This window comes from Struthio camelus, chromosome 3, assembly GCF_040807025.1.
Source record: "Struthio camelus isolate bStrCam1 chromosome 3, bStrCam1.hap1, whole genome shotgun sequence".
NCBI classification, from domain to species: domain Eukaryota; kingdom Metazoa; phylum Chordata; class Aves; order Struthioniformes; family Struthionidae; genus Struthio; species Struthio camelus.
Window position 1 is genome coordinate 74,173,085 of NC_090944.1, and position 18,119 is coordinate 74,191,203.

At 39.7% G+C, this 18,119-nt stretch overlaps 1 protein-coding gene across 1 annotated transcript in view; it reads left to right on the plus strand.

Annotated features, from left to right (window-relative positions):
- PEX7 (peroxisomal biogenesis factor 7) overlaps positions 1–17,607 on the plus strand; it is a 49,409-nt gene extending 31,802 nt beyond the window's left edge. The window contains exons 9-10 of the mRNA XM_068938459.1: positions 3,489–3,588; positions 14,342–17,607. Of these exons, the coding sequence (XP_068794560.1) occupies positions 3,489–3,588; positions 14,342–14,410 (169 nt within the window). The 3' untranslated portion in view covers positions 14,411–17,607. The remainder of the gene's footprint in view (positions 1–3,488; positions 3,589–14,341) is intronic.
- The last annotated feature ends 512 nt before the right edge of the window (positions 17,608–18,119 follow it).

Consider the following 18,119-nt stretch of genomic DNA (forward strand, 5'->3'; position numbering starts at 1 on the left):
CTCCATACCTGAGCTGCTTCATAATGTTGAGACTTTAGTGAAATTATCCTGTAATGAAATCATCTGTTAATGATATTATTGTGGAAGTAATTAGATGTCTCTAGTTATTGCCTGAAGTAACAACATTGTCCTGAGTTGGGTTATATTCAGGAAGTAATTTAACACTAAGTTCTGCTCAAAAAGAAGCTTTTTTTAGTTTGCAGGAGCAACTTGTCCTTTTAAAGGTAGCTGGCGTTGAGCGGGGATTAGAAAATAGGAGCAAGAGAAGGAGTTGTAGAATAGACATGTAAAGTAAACTAACCTTGAGTTTTGGGTTGTTCTTGGAAACTTCCTGGTTAGATACATCCATATGCTACTGTGATCTTTGCCTGTCTGATTTGGTTGCATGCGTGTGCTGGTGTTGGTCCTTGAGTTAGTGCTCATGTGGGATTGCATGGAAATCAGCATATAATTAGCTAATTCTTGTCCTCTTAAAATTAAATGTAATTAATGACGACACCTTCTATATGAAACCTAGAAACTTTCATGCGTGAATATTTATCACAACTTTCTTTTTTTCCCTCCTCCGAAGGAAACAGTCTGCGAGCGCTGCATTCTTTGTATTTCCATCTATCCATTTCCCCCAAATCATTTCCCTGAGTAACTTTAGAACCTGCTGAAAATTTAACTGTTTGATAGGTTGTAGTCTAAATTCACTAAACTCGTACAATTATAATAGAAATTCATGCTAGAGAGAGAGAGCCCCAAAGCATTACCTTAGCAAAAGACACTGAATTCACCACCTGTCAAATCTGCTAGGCTTGCTGGCTAGCTAATCAGCGTGCAGGAATAGTACATGTATTGTACTGCATTATACTACTATGTGCATTGGGACCTGAAACCATGCACGCTGCCCAACCAGTGGTTAAAGGATGTAGGTGGGAGCTAAGTCTAGAGCGCGGAGGAGGACGTGGTTGGGAGGTAGGTAGGAGAAACTATACTGAGGGTTCGTAAGAGTGTTTTGGTAGGGGGACACAAGAGATATAGCAAGGTAGTGGATCTCTGTGGTATTGCTATGGGAGGGACAAAGTACAAAATCCATAGGAAGCCAGGCCTGTTCTCTTCACATAATGCCTTGTTAAGAATAAGCAGTTCATTTACAAAGTACATGCAGCTTACGAAATGCTTGTGAAGTACATGTAAAACAAATGAGGACCAATTAGGGAAGGTGAGATTTTGGAAGAGTGAAGGAAAAGGTGAACTTACATTGCTCTTAACAGATCTAGCTAAAAAACATTTAAGAAAATGCACTCAGAAGTAGATTGTGGGATGTCTGTATGGTCAGTGCAGACGGTAACTGTAATTGTGGGTGCTAGTTTTAATCTATATAATAAGGGTAAAAATGGCAGTTCCATCGTGTTGGCCCACCTCTGACTGCACAGGAGGTACAAACCTGCCATGAACCGTAGCAGTATAAGTGGTTGTCTAGCCCACTGCCGAAGTTCATGCTGCCAATCGCATAAATCTACTTAAAATTAAAGTAGTGCAAGTACACGTATTTGTGCATGAATGCATCTTCATTTTGTTGTATAGCTATCCTACTGGCGTAAAAGCTATCTCAGAAATACTGTACTGCGCTTTAAGTCTCCAGAATGCGACAAAAGTTGATGTTGAGCAAAATATTGTAGCCTTCATGTTAGGTTTGGAAGCTGACCTACAAACAGCATTTTTTTTCACTACATGCTGCGTAAGTTGTTATCAGAGCCACTGCTAACCTGATGCCAGTGGTTCTCAGTCCTGACGTTGTAAACTTTTTGGCCTTTCAGTAATGATCATTTTTAAATCAGAACAAAGGTCCCAGACAGAACGCTGCCTGTGGACTTGAACTGAGTTGTACTACTCTTAAATTGTATGCTGCTTCTGACTTCATGCAAACGTGACTTCATACAACAGGCACCAGATTGCCTTACTCTATTTTTAAAATTGATCAGAAAGTCTTTTCCAAGTTTCTATTCACATAGATCTGGATTTGCCTCCTTTAATCTTAATTTTCAGTTATGCAGATCTGTCTTTTCGAAAGAGATAGCAGAGAGCTAATATAGTGAGAAGGCTACCACTGTTTTTTAGCAATAGAAAGATTTGTTTCCTTGCCATCTTATGAACGGACGTGTGAGAATGAAAGTGCTGAGATGGTCTTTTGTTCCTCGCTCCTGCAAAATAAGTTGTTTATCCTGGATCTCAGGTACTAGGAGAAAGTTAAGAGGGTTGTTGCTATGGCGTAACCATTGTGCTGATACCACTCCGCTCATTTATTAAGGAAATAACATCTACACGTTGAACAAACTAACCCTGTTGGCTCCAGTGTTTGCTGTTTTACCTGAACTGGCTGTTTGAATATACAGTGTTTTTCAGTGTAGTTGGTCTGATAACAACTGTTCTTACTAATTATTCTCACTTTCCCCAATGGGAGTGAGGCAAAGAGACCTCCAGAGGGTATGGTATGATTGGTACAGAAAAACTAAAGCACATGATTGACCACTGTGAGAAAATTTGAAATGGAGAGAATGTGATTACAGCTGCCACTTCACAAAATGCCTTGTGCTCTGCAGCCTATGGGCTTCTCAGTAAGCTGTACTATACAACCCGAACAAGAGTAAAATCTTGTTTTTGTGTGTCTCCATTAGGATATGGTGCCTTGTCAGTATATCATTATCTTGAAAGTTCTGTTTCTCAGAACTTGAAACTTGCTGAATCCGTTTTTCATAATTGAGTTTTCTCGTACCTCATACTTTTGTCCTGTCTTCTTTTACCCATTCTCCTTGTTGTTAACTGCACTGATGAGCAGTGCATCTGCTTGGGGAGTAGTTGGGAGAAGTGGAGCACTTCAGGAATCTGTTTTCCAAGCCTTTCTATCAACTGAGCTTAGAAAGGAAAGTTTATTTTTGAAATATAAATTAGTGGAATTAACAGTATAATGCAACTGACCTTTGTAATACAAATGTATTATTAAATTATAATAATATATTTTGTTTTACGGAAGCACTGTCTGAAATTTGAGAACAGGAGTAACCAGTATCTGTAAATGAACTCAATTTTCAGTAAATAAACAAGTCATAGGCAGCAATACCAAACAGTGAGAAAAGCATAAGTTGCGCTAACAGCTTTCAGGGATAAAATTCTCCAGCTATCGAGAGTATCCTAGCTTACATTTGTTTTGTTTAATAATGTGTCTAAGGCTGCTCGTTGGTGCCAGCTTTGATCTCAGTTTCTGCAACAGGGAAAGATGGTTTTGCCCAGTGAGATTTAATTTATGCAAATCAGCAGATGGCTTTGCAGGAATAGGATTAGTTATATTTCCTAAGTGGATGAGTTTGCTTTTTAAAATATCCTGGCAGCAACAGATTTGTCAATATCCTGCATTATATTTTAAGAATGGCCTTTCAATTACTTTAATTGTGGTTTGTTTGATTTCTCTCTCTTTCTCTCTCTCTCACACTCTCTCTCTATAGATTTTGGGACTTTTCCAAGCCTAACCCTTTGCTGGAAACTGTTGAGCATCATACAGAATTTACATGTGGACTAGATTTGAGCCTTCATAACTGTGGTCAGGTAAGAGATGTGATGCGTTTACCTTGCCCTTGCCTATTATAGAGATCCTAAAGAAGAGCCACAAGACTGCAGAAGGCCTCTGGGAGTGAGCCTGGCTAAATGCTGATTGAGGAAACCACATTTTAGGCCCACTTTTATTTGTAAAATAGTTGTGGTGACACACTTGCTACCTAGACCTGGTTTGTCATAATAACAGGAGTACTAGAAAATGCTTAATATGTAGTTACAATTATAAAGCTTCCAGCTATTAGTGTGAATGGGTGGAACCCGTTTTAGCAGGGACACCCATCTGTGTACTAATTGGGGTGGGATTCTCTTGTTTGTATTTGGCCCCCAATATCTGTGCTTCTGTTGTTAACGTTATTTTTGTTTTGTAAACAAAGAATTGTTATTTCTAGTATAGACTATTTTTTTCAGGCCAGAAAGGCAGGAGGAAGCTAAAAATACAGTTAATTTTTTGCTTTAAAAACAACAAAGACAGAAAGTTCTGTCTCTGTATTAACTTTAGCTCATCCAACATTTAATGTGCCACAGGTATCATTTGCATCTAGATTCTGTCCTAATTCATAGTGAAATTAATTCTTTATCATAGATAAAAATGACTTGCAACATTTACAATGAAATTCTAACTAGTCAAAGGAAATGAAAACATAGTAATTTCCACTATTGATCAAAAGACACAGGAGGAAGGTGTCAGTCTGGCAAAATACTTAACTTAATGCATGTGGAGCTATTCTTGGCATCAGTGCCCGCTTGCAGTGTTTCCTGCCTGTTTGCTTCTTCCCCTTACTTCCGCTGCCTCCGATGTGCTGCAGTAACTGTTTGTGAGGCCGTGCTGTTGAACCACATAAGGGAACTTGTAAGGCTGAAAAAAATCCCAAGTTATTTTTCGTTGGGGCAGGGCAAGAATAGCTTGAAGGCTAGATGCTGGACGATTTAAAGTTCCTCCCAAGTGAGTGCATAGTTAAGTTTCTGACTGAAATGAAGCCAGAATGAGCAGCAGGAATAGTGTAGTACATTAGGACATTAGAGTGCTACATAACAGCATGCTCGGAGCCCAGTTCAGCTTTCGATGAAGTTGATATGAGTTTTGCCATCAATTTGAACAAGACAAGAACAAAATTTTTCTTTTCTTTTTTTTTCTTTTTAATGAGGCTATGATTGCATCTTAATTCTAAGCCTGTTGAAGGAGAACACTATGTGTTATAGAATGGGTCCAAGCGAATGGTGTTTCTTACTGTCTGGCTAGATAAGACTCCTTTTTGTAAGCTAGATCAATCAAACTTTGGGTTGCTGCTAAGTGCATGTTGTCTTTCTCTTGTAACTGCAATGTATGGAGTGACCTTCATGGAACAAGGCTGAGTAAATGTACTCATTCATGATACATAATGAGTTCAAAGCAAACAGATGCATGTGCGTTTGTAGGTTAGAAAAAGGAAAATGATGGTGTATACACCTGTCTGCATTAGGACATTCATGCATCCAGGTATTTCTTTTCTTCTCACGCAGAAATTCTGTAAGTCCCATGGGACTTAATGTTTGGGTACCACTCGGTAAAACGAAGGTACTTATCCAAGCACAGTGCATGCAGGTGTGCTTACCAGACAGAAGTTTGGCATCTGCAACAACTGTAATATTCCTCTGGCTTTTCTATTGAGTTGATTTAATGTATTGTGAAACTTGGATAACACAGCAATGGAAAATGTAAAAGTTCTGTTTAAAAAAAAAAAAAAGGCAGAGCAAAAAAACACACGACAGAATCAAACTACAACTACGAGATATCAAGGGCAAGAAGGAGGATCCAGAGACCTACAGGCCAGTCAGCCTCACCTCCATCCCTGGAAAGGTGATGGAACAGCTCATCCTGGAGGCCATCACTAAGCATGTGGAGGACAAGAAGGTGATCAGGAGTAGTCAGCATGGATTCACCAAGGGGAAATCATGCTTGACCAATCTGATAGCCTCCTATGACGGAATGACTGGCTGGGTAGATGAGGGGAGAGCAGTGGCTGTTGTCTACCTGGAGTTCAGCAAGGCTTTTGACAGTGTTTCCTATCACATTCTCATGGGCAAGCTCAGGAAGTGTGGGTTGGATGAGCGATGGTGAGGTGCACTGAGAACTGACTGAATGGCAGGGCTCAGAGGGTTGTGGTCAGTGGCACAGAGTCTAGTTGGAGGCCTGTAGCTAGCAGTATCCTCCAGGCATCAATACTTGGTCTGGTATTGTTTAACTTATTCATCAATGAAGGGACACAGTGCGCTTTCAGCAAGCTTGCTGATGCTGCAGAACTGGGAGGAGTGGCTGGATACCCCAGAGGGCTGTGCTGCCATTCAGAGGGACCTCGACAGGCTGGAGAGATGGGCAGAGGAACCTCCTGAAGTTCAACAAAGGCAAGGGCAGGGTCCTGCACCTGGGGAGGAATAATCCCATGCACAAGGACAGGCTGGGGGCTGACCTGCTGGAAAGCAGCTCTGCAGAGAAGGACCTAGGGGTCCTGGTGGACAACAAGTTAAACATGAGCCAGCAATGTGCCCTTGTGGCCAAGAAGGCCAATGGTCTCCTGGGGTGCATTAGGCAGAGTGCTGCCAGCAGGTGGAGGGAGGTGATCCTGCCCCTCTCCTCAGCCCTGGTGAAGCCCCCCCTGGAGTACTGTGTCCAGCTTTGGAATTCTCGGTACAAGAGAGATATGGAGTGCCTGGAGCAAGTCCATTGAACGGCTCCTAAGATGATAAAGGGCATCTTTAGCTGGAGCACCTCTCCTGTGAGGAAAGGCTGAGGAAGCTGGGACCGTTCAGCCTGGAGAAGAGAAGGCTCGGGGGGATCTGATCAATGTGTGTAAGTATCTGAAGGGAAGGTGTCAAGAGGATGGGGTCAGACTCTTCTCCGTGGTGCCCAGTGACAGGGAGAGGCAACGGGCAGAAACTGAAACAGAGGCAGTTCCATCTGCACATGAGGAAAAACTTCTTTCCTGTGGGGGTGACAGAGCACTGGCACAGGTTGCCCAGAGAGGTTGTGGAGTCTCCTTCCTTGGAGATATTCAAAAGCCGTCTGGACGTGGTCCTGGGCAACCTGCTGTAGATGACCCTACATGAGCAGAGGGGTTGGACTAGATGATCTCCAGAGGTCCCTTCCAACATCAGCTGTTCTGTGATTCTGTGAAGATAAAGAATGAACACCTGCTGAATAGTTGCTTCCAATCTGACTCCTTGCAGCCTTTATGTGCCTTCTACTTTGATTTAGCAATAATCCCAACAAAGATTATTTACCTGAAATATGCTACTGTTTCAAATATGTAGTTTACTTCATGTCTGCTCTCTATCAAGACCTAACACTCAGGCCCATTTATTGTTCTCCTTCATGTATTTGTATAATTTGTGATTTCATTGCATGCTTTATAAGGAGTTACGTCTTGAGATTCAAGGTGCTTCTCTCTGCCATGCGTGCAGGATATTATATTTATAATGGACAAGCTATTCATTTATAGTCAAATTAAGTACCATTCTGGTCATTTAACCTTTACTTTCATTCTTAATTAGATTTTTGTTGTTGTCTGTCCAGATGATAATTTTTTGGGATGTGCCCAATGAACTGCTTTGTCAGCAATATTAAGACTATACAGTTTTTTAAGCCAGACATGATTACTTTTTGTCCCTGAGTGAAGTTTGGGGATAAGAAAAACAACTAAAACCTGATGCTTACTATATATATTAGACAGGCATAGCATATATAGAAAGCATGAAAATGGTAATCAGCTGTATATTGTTCCTCTCTCGGGGCTGATAATGCTAGACCAAATACTGGAAAAGCATTCAGTAGCTTACCAGATTTCTTATTTCGCTCCTGATATCTACCTTCCCTATGTGAGAACAGTGAATGTTCTGATGAATTAAAATAGAATGTAGGCCTACTCCTTACTGGGAGTTTGCTGTGCTTACCTACAGCATATAAACATGGACCCGGTTTCTTTTGGTGTTATCTTTGCAGCTTTATTTAAAAGCAACCATTTTTTTTTGTCTGTTGCGGGTTGAATGTGGTACAGTTGCCATGAATTAGTTTTAAGTCAGCAACCTGTGAATGAGACAGATACAGTATAAGTACTGTGAACATTCGCTTCCTCTTGTCTTGATACTGAAATGATTTCAATGAGTGTATATAGAAGAGAAAATAATCCATATACCATAAATTTCTTTAAATTGTGGCCAAAAAAATCCTTTCTGTTGTAGTTCAAAAGCTGTGTGTGGTGCTTAATGCAAACAGGAGAAAAACTGAAGCTCTGAATTTTGTCTGAAAACCTTTCTCTTGTCTATTCCTCTATCTGTTATGAACCCTTTGTAAAGCGGTCGCTGGACTGTATAAATGAATGCTTTGCATTGAGCCAGCCTTTCTGCCTTGCTGCTGAGAACAGGATTGAGTTTTTAATGGGAACAGGAGAGGAATCTTTCTATTGCTGTGTGCTTTTACTCTATGAACGATGATGTTCCCAAATGGCAATGATATATGATCTTCAACGGAAGTGATGGGAAATGGTCTAGTGGCTTAGAACCCCAGATACATGAAGAACACACTAGTCATCAGTGTCTTGCCAGTCAGAACAGAGCTTTTAACAAAACACAATGTCCCCTTTGGAAATTAAAATTGTTCTGCATCAAGGATTAAGCAAGCCTGAGTTCTGTAGTTCAGCATCACCTGCCATCTGAATGCATTTTTAAGTCCAGATTTTAGAGTAACTTGTGTACAACACAAATGGTGATCACTCATGATTTTCATTTGTTTACTGTGCTTGTCATTTGGATGGCAATTATACCTACAAGTGGGCAGCTTGCCGTCTGAATAGCTGTTTTTGTGTCAACGTGATTTGGAGGGCAAACTTTGTGTTTTCTCTAGCCCTTTGTATGACTGTGCTTCCTCATGTAGATATTCCACCAAAGTAGATTATTTCGCACAGAAGTGGTTTCTCTTATTTCTTCAAAGTGCCTGGAACTCTATGATGTATCGATACGAGAAAGGGCATGGCTAGGATCCTCCTGTACTGCATTTGGAGACTGTGATGGGTGATATCACCGCGTGATACCAAATAGCATGGAATTGGTGGTGATACTAGTGTACTGCCCATGACACTAGTCTTTTGTCCTATGTGATGTTTTTCTTTGTGACCCAGCGTTGCTGTGTCTCCACTTCCCTTGAAGGTAACTGAAATCTAGTTCTAAATTCTTGTAGCTTTACTGAGAAATTTTTGATCATCTGTCAAGTTTAGGTGTACAGGTTTGTTCTGCTGCCTGTTTTCTATGTGCAGCCTGTGCAGTGCACCACGTTAGCTACTCCAACACAGCAAACAGGGCAGGAGAGGGCTGCTTAAGTTGACTTAACCAGCACAGCCAAATATAAATGCAAACAGTGTCTTCAGGGGCTGTTTTGCACTTCGGTTAAATTAGCCATGCTCCCTCCACAGGCCTAGGAGGGAGTTAGGAGTTAGCTGTCTTCTGTAAAAGTGGAGTTGCATCTTGTGGAAATGTAGAGAAAAGCAGAAGCCCTTCTTTTTCTCATCTGTTCTTATCTTTTACACTTAATTGCCAAGGAACTGGTAGCTTCTACCCAGCTGTTGCAGCTATCACACTGCTGTAATTATTTCACTATCTGTACTTCTTTTTCATCTCTCCTTGTGGTCCTCCTCCAGGATGGTATTAAAGTCATGCAGTTAGGGATCCTTTGAGAAAAAAAAAGACTCTACAACATCTGTTCTGTTACTTAATTTCAGGGTGGATTTTTGCTTGAAAAGATCAGATTTAATCACCTGCAAATGTTTACCATTAAACCAATTCAAACACCTTTACAGAGTTGGAGGGGTAGAGGGAGGTGACATTTCTTACTGATGTTTACTGTGTGTCCTTCCCAGACAGTTAAAATGAGACTTTCAGTGGATAAATCAAAACTGGCCATTTATGAGTAAAGGCCATTCATGAGTACTTCGCCATTGTCAGTGGAAGTTCCGTCCTAAGGTGGATGGAAAGGTTGCTGTGAGGCATCACACAAATTCTCCAAAAGCTACAGTGTCAGTATATTGAAAGGAAAAAGTGCTTCAACATTTTGATTCTAAAGTGCTGGGAAGGGACAGAGGCAGCAGTTCATTAATAAATATGTTCCTTGTGTGTGGTATTTGTTTAAGTGGCTTAAAATGCTTTTAATGCCTATTAACCTTGTCTGTTAGCCAGTACAGCAGATACGGTTCTTTTCTGCATCACCAATAAGTCTGTTTGGTAGGTCCCAGTGAACTGCATCAGTGAAACTCAACTGAAGACAGCAGTGTTTTGCGTCTGTTACCGAGAATGTCATTTGGCTTATCGTTATTTGTGATTACATCTCAAAAGGAAGGAGCTTAGCTCTGAAGTCAAGGATGACTTTGAAGAGTGGGTAGGGTTCTTAGGAAAACACAGTTTCACTGCATTTGGGGTCACTGAGATGAATGAGTATTAGCACAGAAAGGTGCTTTGCAGTTCCAGTGTATCCTCTACAGAAATCATGATTGACTTTACTGGTGAAAACAGTTTTTGAAAGACTGGGGAGATGTCTTTCCCTTTATCTGCAAAGTACAGAGGGATTGCCACAAATATTGTGGAAATCCCAAGAAATTCTCTGTAACCTGCAGCACGTCTCTCGGTTTGCTTTACACTTTACTGATGAAATACACACAAGACTTGCATTTAGAGAAGTGTGGCATGGCTACCAGATCTTCTTCCCATTGTCCATATCAGAGCAAATAAACAAATGTTGTATGTCTTTTAAGATAAAAGTGACTGATTTTTATTATTTTTGTGAGACAGCTACCTGTGTTTTAAATCAGTGCTTTATGGCACATCTTTACAGTCTGAAAAGTATTGCTCCTCCCCCCGCCATCTTTTCTCTCCTTAAGAAACAAATGAATTTCTTAAGTGGTATCTGGAATAGCTGTTTCTGATGACTTTGTAGTTTGAACCTACATCTTTGTAGGAACTCCTAATCCCTGGGTTTGTTTTATTCTTTCTTTATTGGAAATAATAATTAAATCAGTGTGGTTTTTTTCAAAGATAAATTTAAAAAAATGCTGGACTATTGCACATTGAAAATAAAAACTGTTTTTAATTTACAAACTCCCATCATGTTCATTCCTACCTCCTTGTATGAAGATAGGAATCAAGTGCAGCTCATCCTTGGGATCAGTTGACCAAACAAACGGGCACAGCACCACAAAATAGTTATTCAGTGCGTTTGAACTCTTGGTTGATCCATTACACTGTTAACCAAGAAGTTTTAATGAGGGAGGAGGTCTTCTACTTGTTTTGTCTTTTAAAATGATCCTGAACAAAAGAAAGTAGTGCTAAAGAGCCTTCTACTTTCTGTTTTTCAGTATGTGGAATGTGAATGTGGACTAAGGAAAAACCTTCTCTTTTGGTCTGGAGTTGTATATGAGGAATGAGCATCTGTGAAAGTAGTTTTGATGAGTAGCAAACCTAATAGCTTTCTTTGTTACCTCCACTAAATCTCCATCCAACGCACATACAGAAGATGTGCAGGACCCTTCAAAAATATATATTAATGATATAATAGACGGTTAAATTCGTATGAGAAAGCACAGAAGATACGCTAGAAGGGGAAAGGAAACACAACGTTAATGGAAGAGAAAAACTGTTTTTCCAGCGTCTGTACTACAGAAGAAAGACAGGTCTTACCAGTTGCATGTGAAAATGGAGTGGGATGGAGAAAAGCAGAAAAGAGAAAGGAGTCACAGTCAGACGCATTTACGTATTGTCCTATGATTTATTACGAGCACTCCAGAAGCTGAGTGGCACTGAGAGACTTCTGGATAGGTCCATTAAAAAGGCTGAAAATACTAATCTGGAGAGGGCTGCACATTCTTCTAATTAAAACCCTCACAGAGGACTTATAGAACTTCAAGTTTTTAATTATTCTTTTGAATGTGTTTCGTTACTGTTTGGCTGCGGGGTTTTATTACACCTTCAAATATTTTTAAAAAATCAGCTACTTACTTGGGAGGTTTCTCCTCTTTTCTTGCTCCTTCTGAACAGTAGAGAGACAATGTCAGTGAGGTAATTGCGCTAGACTGAATGGATTGCCCTCGGGTGCTGGAAAAGGTCTAAGTCTATTGCAAAGCAAGATGATTGTGATGAATAGGAAACAGAGGGCCTGTCAGAGAAGTAAGTAAGTTAGTGAGTCAATGGAAATGTCTTAGATAAATGAATGGATATTGATATTAAATTAGTTGGTGGGAAACATCATTATAATCTGGGGCAAGGATAAACACTTAATAGAATATGGGATAACTGTTTTATTTAAGTAAAACTATGATTATCCAGTCAAGGGATCAGCTCCTAAGATGACTGTCATTTTTGGTTTATGCAGTAGCTGTGTGTGTATATACATATATATGTGTTTATGTGTATATATATATATATATACACACATATATACATATATACACAGAAACACAGACAGACTTGTGAGTATGCAGTGGTTCATTTTAGTCATTTGTATTTCAGGCAGTGATATTCCATGAGATATTGCAAAGTGGTCTGTAGCAGATGTCCATAAGTTAGTGCTGGCTGTCACACTCTTAGCTTACAGTTGTCCCCTTTCTGTTACAGTCTCTGCTGTGTTTGGGAGAAAGCATTTTGTGAATTGCTATATGGAGTGTTCATTGTTTATGTCGATCCTAGCACAAATCCATTCTGATTGCTAATGCTGTTTCTTGCTCTGGTGTCAGTTTCCCATAAATATCTGTTACTGTTCTCCTTGTGTGTATTTTCATCACGGTTTCTGGTGTTGGTCTTCTATTATAGACTTCCTGCTGCACAGGAAAATTTGATACAGTATTATTTACTGTAGCTTTATTTTCCTTCTGTTAACTGGTTACATTTTCATCTTTCATGTGCTGTCATAAAGTTAGTGAGTTGGGCAAATTATCGCGAGTGATCCCTTTTAATAATGCCTATTTATTTTTACCGTTGCTAGATTAAATGGTTCCGTAACTATATTTGTTCAGAGGCTGCTTCAGGATGCTAATTAAATTGATAACAGGTGGGAATTTCCATGGGATTTTTCCAAATGTTAGTGTTAATTGTTTTTGCATGAAAGTAGAAAGTGTTGCCTATAGAAAAACCAATGCTGATCCAAATCTGTGGAGAGTATAAAATACTTTGTGTTTTATATGATTGCCAGTTTCTACACAGAATTCAACGGAGAACTCAGATTTTCTTTTCTGAATGATTTGGGGGGACTGCAATGCAGCAGAACATTATATCACACAAAGCTCTATTGTGTGGTATGAATAGACAGTACGTATTGTCAAGAGATTTTGATCCATTTAGATGTACATGGAAAGTACTTCAAATAACTAAGTAGAACCAGCTAAGGAAGCAATAAAAATGAATAATAGTGCAATATAGTAAACACAAAATGGGCTAATTATAGTCTGAAATCAAATATTGAAGTTGGATTTCCAAATTTTTAGTGTGCAGCTGTTCATTCTGGCTCTAGAAGAGAACAGGAATTGTGTTCTGAAGCAGAAGGATGCTTGTTGTGTAGCGGGTTCAATCCTGTTGCCTCTGTGCGATCCCAACTGGAAAGGACATTGTCAAGATTCATATTCCAAGATGGATTCATCCAGATTTATTGGCATGTGTCTGTGGGGCTCATCAGCATTTTCTCTTTAGCTCTTCTCTTTCTTCTTCTCTTTGCCTTAGCTTTTGTACCTCCCAGTATTCTGTGAGTATATGTTATAGCTCATCTGTTTGAGTAATTGTCGGTGTAGTTACCCCTTTTTAATTTTTTACAGACTCTTAAGTGCATTACCAAATCTAAAGCATTTTGCAGTCTATTTTTACGGAATCTTACTGTTTCTTAAAATTTTCTTATGCAATATAGTAGCTTTGTTTTTTGTGGTTTTTAGGTACTAACCTGCACCTAAAATAGAGCTTGAGACTTGCCATTCGGAAAAATACCAGTTATGTTGGAATCAGTTGCTGTTTTAGAAAGACGCTGTTAGGACAAGTGGGTATCACTTTCTCACCAGGCTATTGGAGTCTAATTAGTGCTTGAAGCAAACGCCAACAATTCTGAGATGCCTTCAGTCGGCAGTAGTCAATCTCAGCATATAGACATCTCTTTTTCTCAACAAAAATCAGTACAGTGATCTCATAGGTTATCTGTGTGAGACTAAAGTTCAGTCTTAATTCTTCCAGAAACTTCTTGCGTAATCTTGGTGAATTTCTTTGTTTCTCAGTTCCTCATCTCTCCATTAGGAAAATGATTTTAATAGTTTTCCCTAACAGTGCAATTGTAAGAAAGTTGGTCAGATTTGATCATGAGGTGTTCACATGTCACGGGGAAAAAAAGTCCTGAGGCAAAAGCATCATGTCCCTATGAAGAGAGGAAATGTAACGGAGCCTAGGCTTTTGTGGGTCCTCCCTTCATCCTGTCGTGGTTATTTTCTGCATTAGCCTATTTGGGAGAAGCAATAGAGGTTTCCCTGCTTCCCTCATGGGCAGTAGCAGAATAGAAAATTGCAAGTTCTTATGCACCTCAGTGACATTAAGACGGAGATTAAAAAAAAATGCATTTCTGTATAATTTTGAAGCATTGTAAATCAGAGTGCCAGCCAACATTGACCCCAGCATATGCATGAATTTCTTCTAAGTTCCTTCTGTTTTTTGTCAAAACTGTATTTACAAGGGATCTAAATAGATTCTGTTTGCTTTGTAGGTGGTGGACTGTGCTTGGGATGAATTAGTCAAGATCTATACTCCGTCGTGTCTGGCAGTTGCTGTCTAGAGAAAAGATGAAGAAGCTCTGACACACCAGGAATCCTTCTCTCCAACCAGACTTGCACTAAACGTGTCAATTGTGTCACTAATCCTCATGTCTTTTTTTAAGTAAAAGTCCATTTTAACTGAAAGTGTTGTGCACTTGAGAATTTGGAGATTTTAGGAGTTGTTCTACTCTACAGGTAGTACTTGAGTCAGCAGAGCGTTCAACAGCTACTGCATGGTCGAAGAGTGGCAGTAGCAGATATTAGATGGTATCTTCAGAGTAGAATCATCGACACAATTTTGTGAGCAATCTGGCTGATGATGAGAGAAGGCGCCTGAATTTTCTTGATCTTTATAAAGAATAAAAGTAACTGGCAGTGTATTTTTAGATAACTGTCACTGTAAAAAGAAAATTAAAAAGTGGCTTTTCACTGTAAAGTACTGTAATGGCAACCTGAGGCTTGTATCACTCAGATTAATATTGATATGCTTTGCTGTGACTCACATTACATTATTTTCTTGTGCAATATGATGAATACTCTTGATAGACAGTAAATGTCATACTTTATAGCCAGTTGATTCCTTTGACCTTTTTGATTGCTGCATCACAAAGATGGTAAAGGCTTTTTTTATTTCAGTTGGATCTTCTTGAGTAAAATACTTGATGAAGTCATACAGAAAGATACTCTGAAGATGGAAAATATGCTTAGGGAAAAAATGAAATATCTGCAGAACTCATTGGATCAAAATCCTCAAGATTTAGAGAAAGGACTACCGTATATTTTCTTAGACTTGTCTTCTGTTTGCAATTAGGAGGTTTGTCCCAGAGGGTAAGAGAGGAACGTGGCCATACATGCAGGGTTCATGGACCTCTGACAGCCTAGCCAAAAATAAGAGGTGATGTCCAAACCAGTTGAACCTACGTACATGCAGGTTAACTGCATAGCATAAGCACAGCAAGTCCATCGTGGCCAAGTTGTTATCAGATTTGCTGCAACCAACAATGTAGTATATGCCCAGCATGTTATAGGTGTGTTGGGTACTTTGCATGCCCACATTGAATCCTCAGCCTACATGCTGGTGTATTCATTTGAGTTTTTCTGGGGCAAGCAGAGGTGTTTGGTTTTTAAGCTGCTCTGATATCCTTTGAATATTCTTTCAGACTTAAGATTAAGTCTCCAACAGTGATACTCCCGTAATCCCATCTGTGTATTTTCTCTCTTGGTTTCCCATTAGCCCCAGTTTTTTACCTTCTTAAAGTTGCCTCGTTTCTCTTGCTAGCCCTTAAGCTCAGGCTCTTACCACCAAAAGACTTTTTGCAGGTGCCAGATCTTTGATGAGTCTTTTTATAGAGTCCTATTAATGAATGCTAGGGCTGTACACTTCTGGGCTGCACCACTCATACATCAAGCAAAAGCAGACACTGCCAGATCTGCTGCTTGCTTTACAGAAATGAAAGAAAGAATTCGGTAGAGCTAGGACTTAAAATGTGCAAGGAAAGGTTAACTGTGCTATCTTGGAGAGAGAGCCTGGAAAGTAGTAAGTAGTCACAGAGACACACATATGTGTGTGTGTAAGTGTATATATATATATATATATGTATATTAGGTGTTAGGGTAAGAAAGAAAGAAGCCCTCTTCCGCAACATGAGAATTTGGGTCCTGAAAAGGTTCTTAGGTTTTTCTGGATCAGCACAGACTGACACAAGAATGCCATCCTCTTGAGCTGAACTAAAAAAGGAAAAGTAGATTTTCGTCTTCATGAGTGTGGTGTACCAATTTCCAAATATTCACCTCGCTTTAATTCTGCGTGCTAAGTAACGACGAAACCAAAAAGGTATGCTGCATACAGCTTGCAGCAATATCATGGGCCATAAAATCTAATTCAACTTTAATCTATTTTTCTGCTTTGTCTCTCCTTTCTGCAGAATTAGAATACAAGTTACTTGTTTGAGTGGACAGGTTTGGTGATGGGTATGTATTCTATACGTATGTGTGCGTGTGGGGGAAGGGGTATTTCCAGAATGCTGCTGTAGTGGATCAGCTGGAAAGAGGAATTTAAAAAAGCTAGCACGGGGATAAAAACAATCACAGTTCCTATCATGCACATTCAACACATGAGATTAAATCTTTCGTAGCTGCCGTCTCTCCTCCTCAGGCCCTGGTTAGCTTCCACGCTGAGGGTTGCCGATTCCAGATTTTACTTTCTTGAAAAAGGACTGTATCCAGAGAATGAGCATAGTAAATAAAAGTTGTGGCCTTTAATCCTACTGTGTGATTTTTAAATGGAAAGTACAGTTGCTTGTACAGTTCTGCACTGTAACAGAAAAAATAATATGGCAATAATTGTTGCTGATTTTATTTCTCAGGGAATGTTTGGTATATATGATTGTTTTAAAGAAATACTTTGTATTTTATGACCACAGTAGTTGCTGATGATCTTTTTTCATTTACTGAAACAGGCCTTTAAATACAACAATTTTTGACATTTCGTGTGTTCTACTTTTAAACTCGTTCTTTTTGAAGGTTTTGTTGTGTGGGGGTTCACATGTTTCTCCATGGTTGAAGAAACTTGATCAGTCATGTTTTGAAGGAGTGGATTTGTTGTTCTACTGTACTATTAAATTAATTGCCCACTGTATCTTTGGCTACGCTCTTGTATTCACTTCCCCAATTGAGAAATGTTGATCAGAAAAATAAATGCAGTAAAAGATATTCAGGGTGACCTTATAGGTAACAAGTATGATAATCATGGTTTATATCTTTTGTGTGAATGCTGGGTGGCAGTTGTATTTTTCGTCTGAATTTTTAGAGATCAACCTTTAATGCAACTTTTGTCTAGCTGTATGTCTCATCAGGTCTGCATTTTGATAAAGCTATTTTCTGTATGTCTGCTTGTGGTGACTCCATGCCAGTGATGAAACGGCCTCTTTCTTCCATCTAAATAAAATGCTGGCCTCAAATTTTGCTGCATCCCCCTGTGCAATTCCTGCATGTTAAGGTGATGTGCTGGAAAATGAAGTGTCTTTAGTAAGTGATAAGGGGGTCTCTAGGACTTTGTGGCTATCAACAGGCATGGATTTGCTAACCCTTTCAGTAGTAGTACTCGTGTTTTGCATGCGCTCTGGATCATGTGATGGGGAATGGCTACACCTCTGCCCAATGCTTTCCTTATATTTGTCCTTAGGCCCTAATTAAAGCAAACTTTCCATTAAACATATTTTGGACGGATCTTTACCATTTTCATTCAAGAAGCCATTTTAAAAACATGCTCTGATGCTCTTACTAGGAATGTGAGACCAATTTGCTCCCCATGCGTTTTCTCTCACCCATGTCATTGTACCTAGGGGAAATGAAGAGCTGCGGATAATTTGAATCAAAGGATTTGAGTTAAGACATCGTGATCATCCCATTACTATAAGGAGTCACAGGGCAAGTCATTAGTATGATCTGTACACCAGTGCTAGGTCAAAATTTTGCAATGGAGTGAGCTTATTAACCAAACAGCCAATGCTCTCTCTGAATACATAGAAGAACAGCTAGTATGAGGGATGTATATCATCAGTGCAGTGTTATCTCAAAGGACCTACCCTATATTTTCCTCTGTTTTGTTGGTTGTCGCTTTTGCCTGCCAGCTCCTGCCACATACTGTAGAGCTGGTCTTCCTGTGGTGTAAATCGCACTTGAGTTTGGCACAGAGGTTTTGCAGCACGCAGTCCCTGTGTTGCTTTG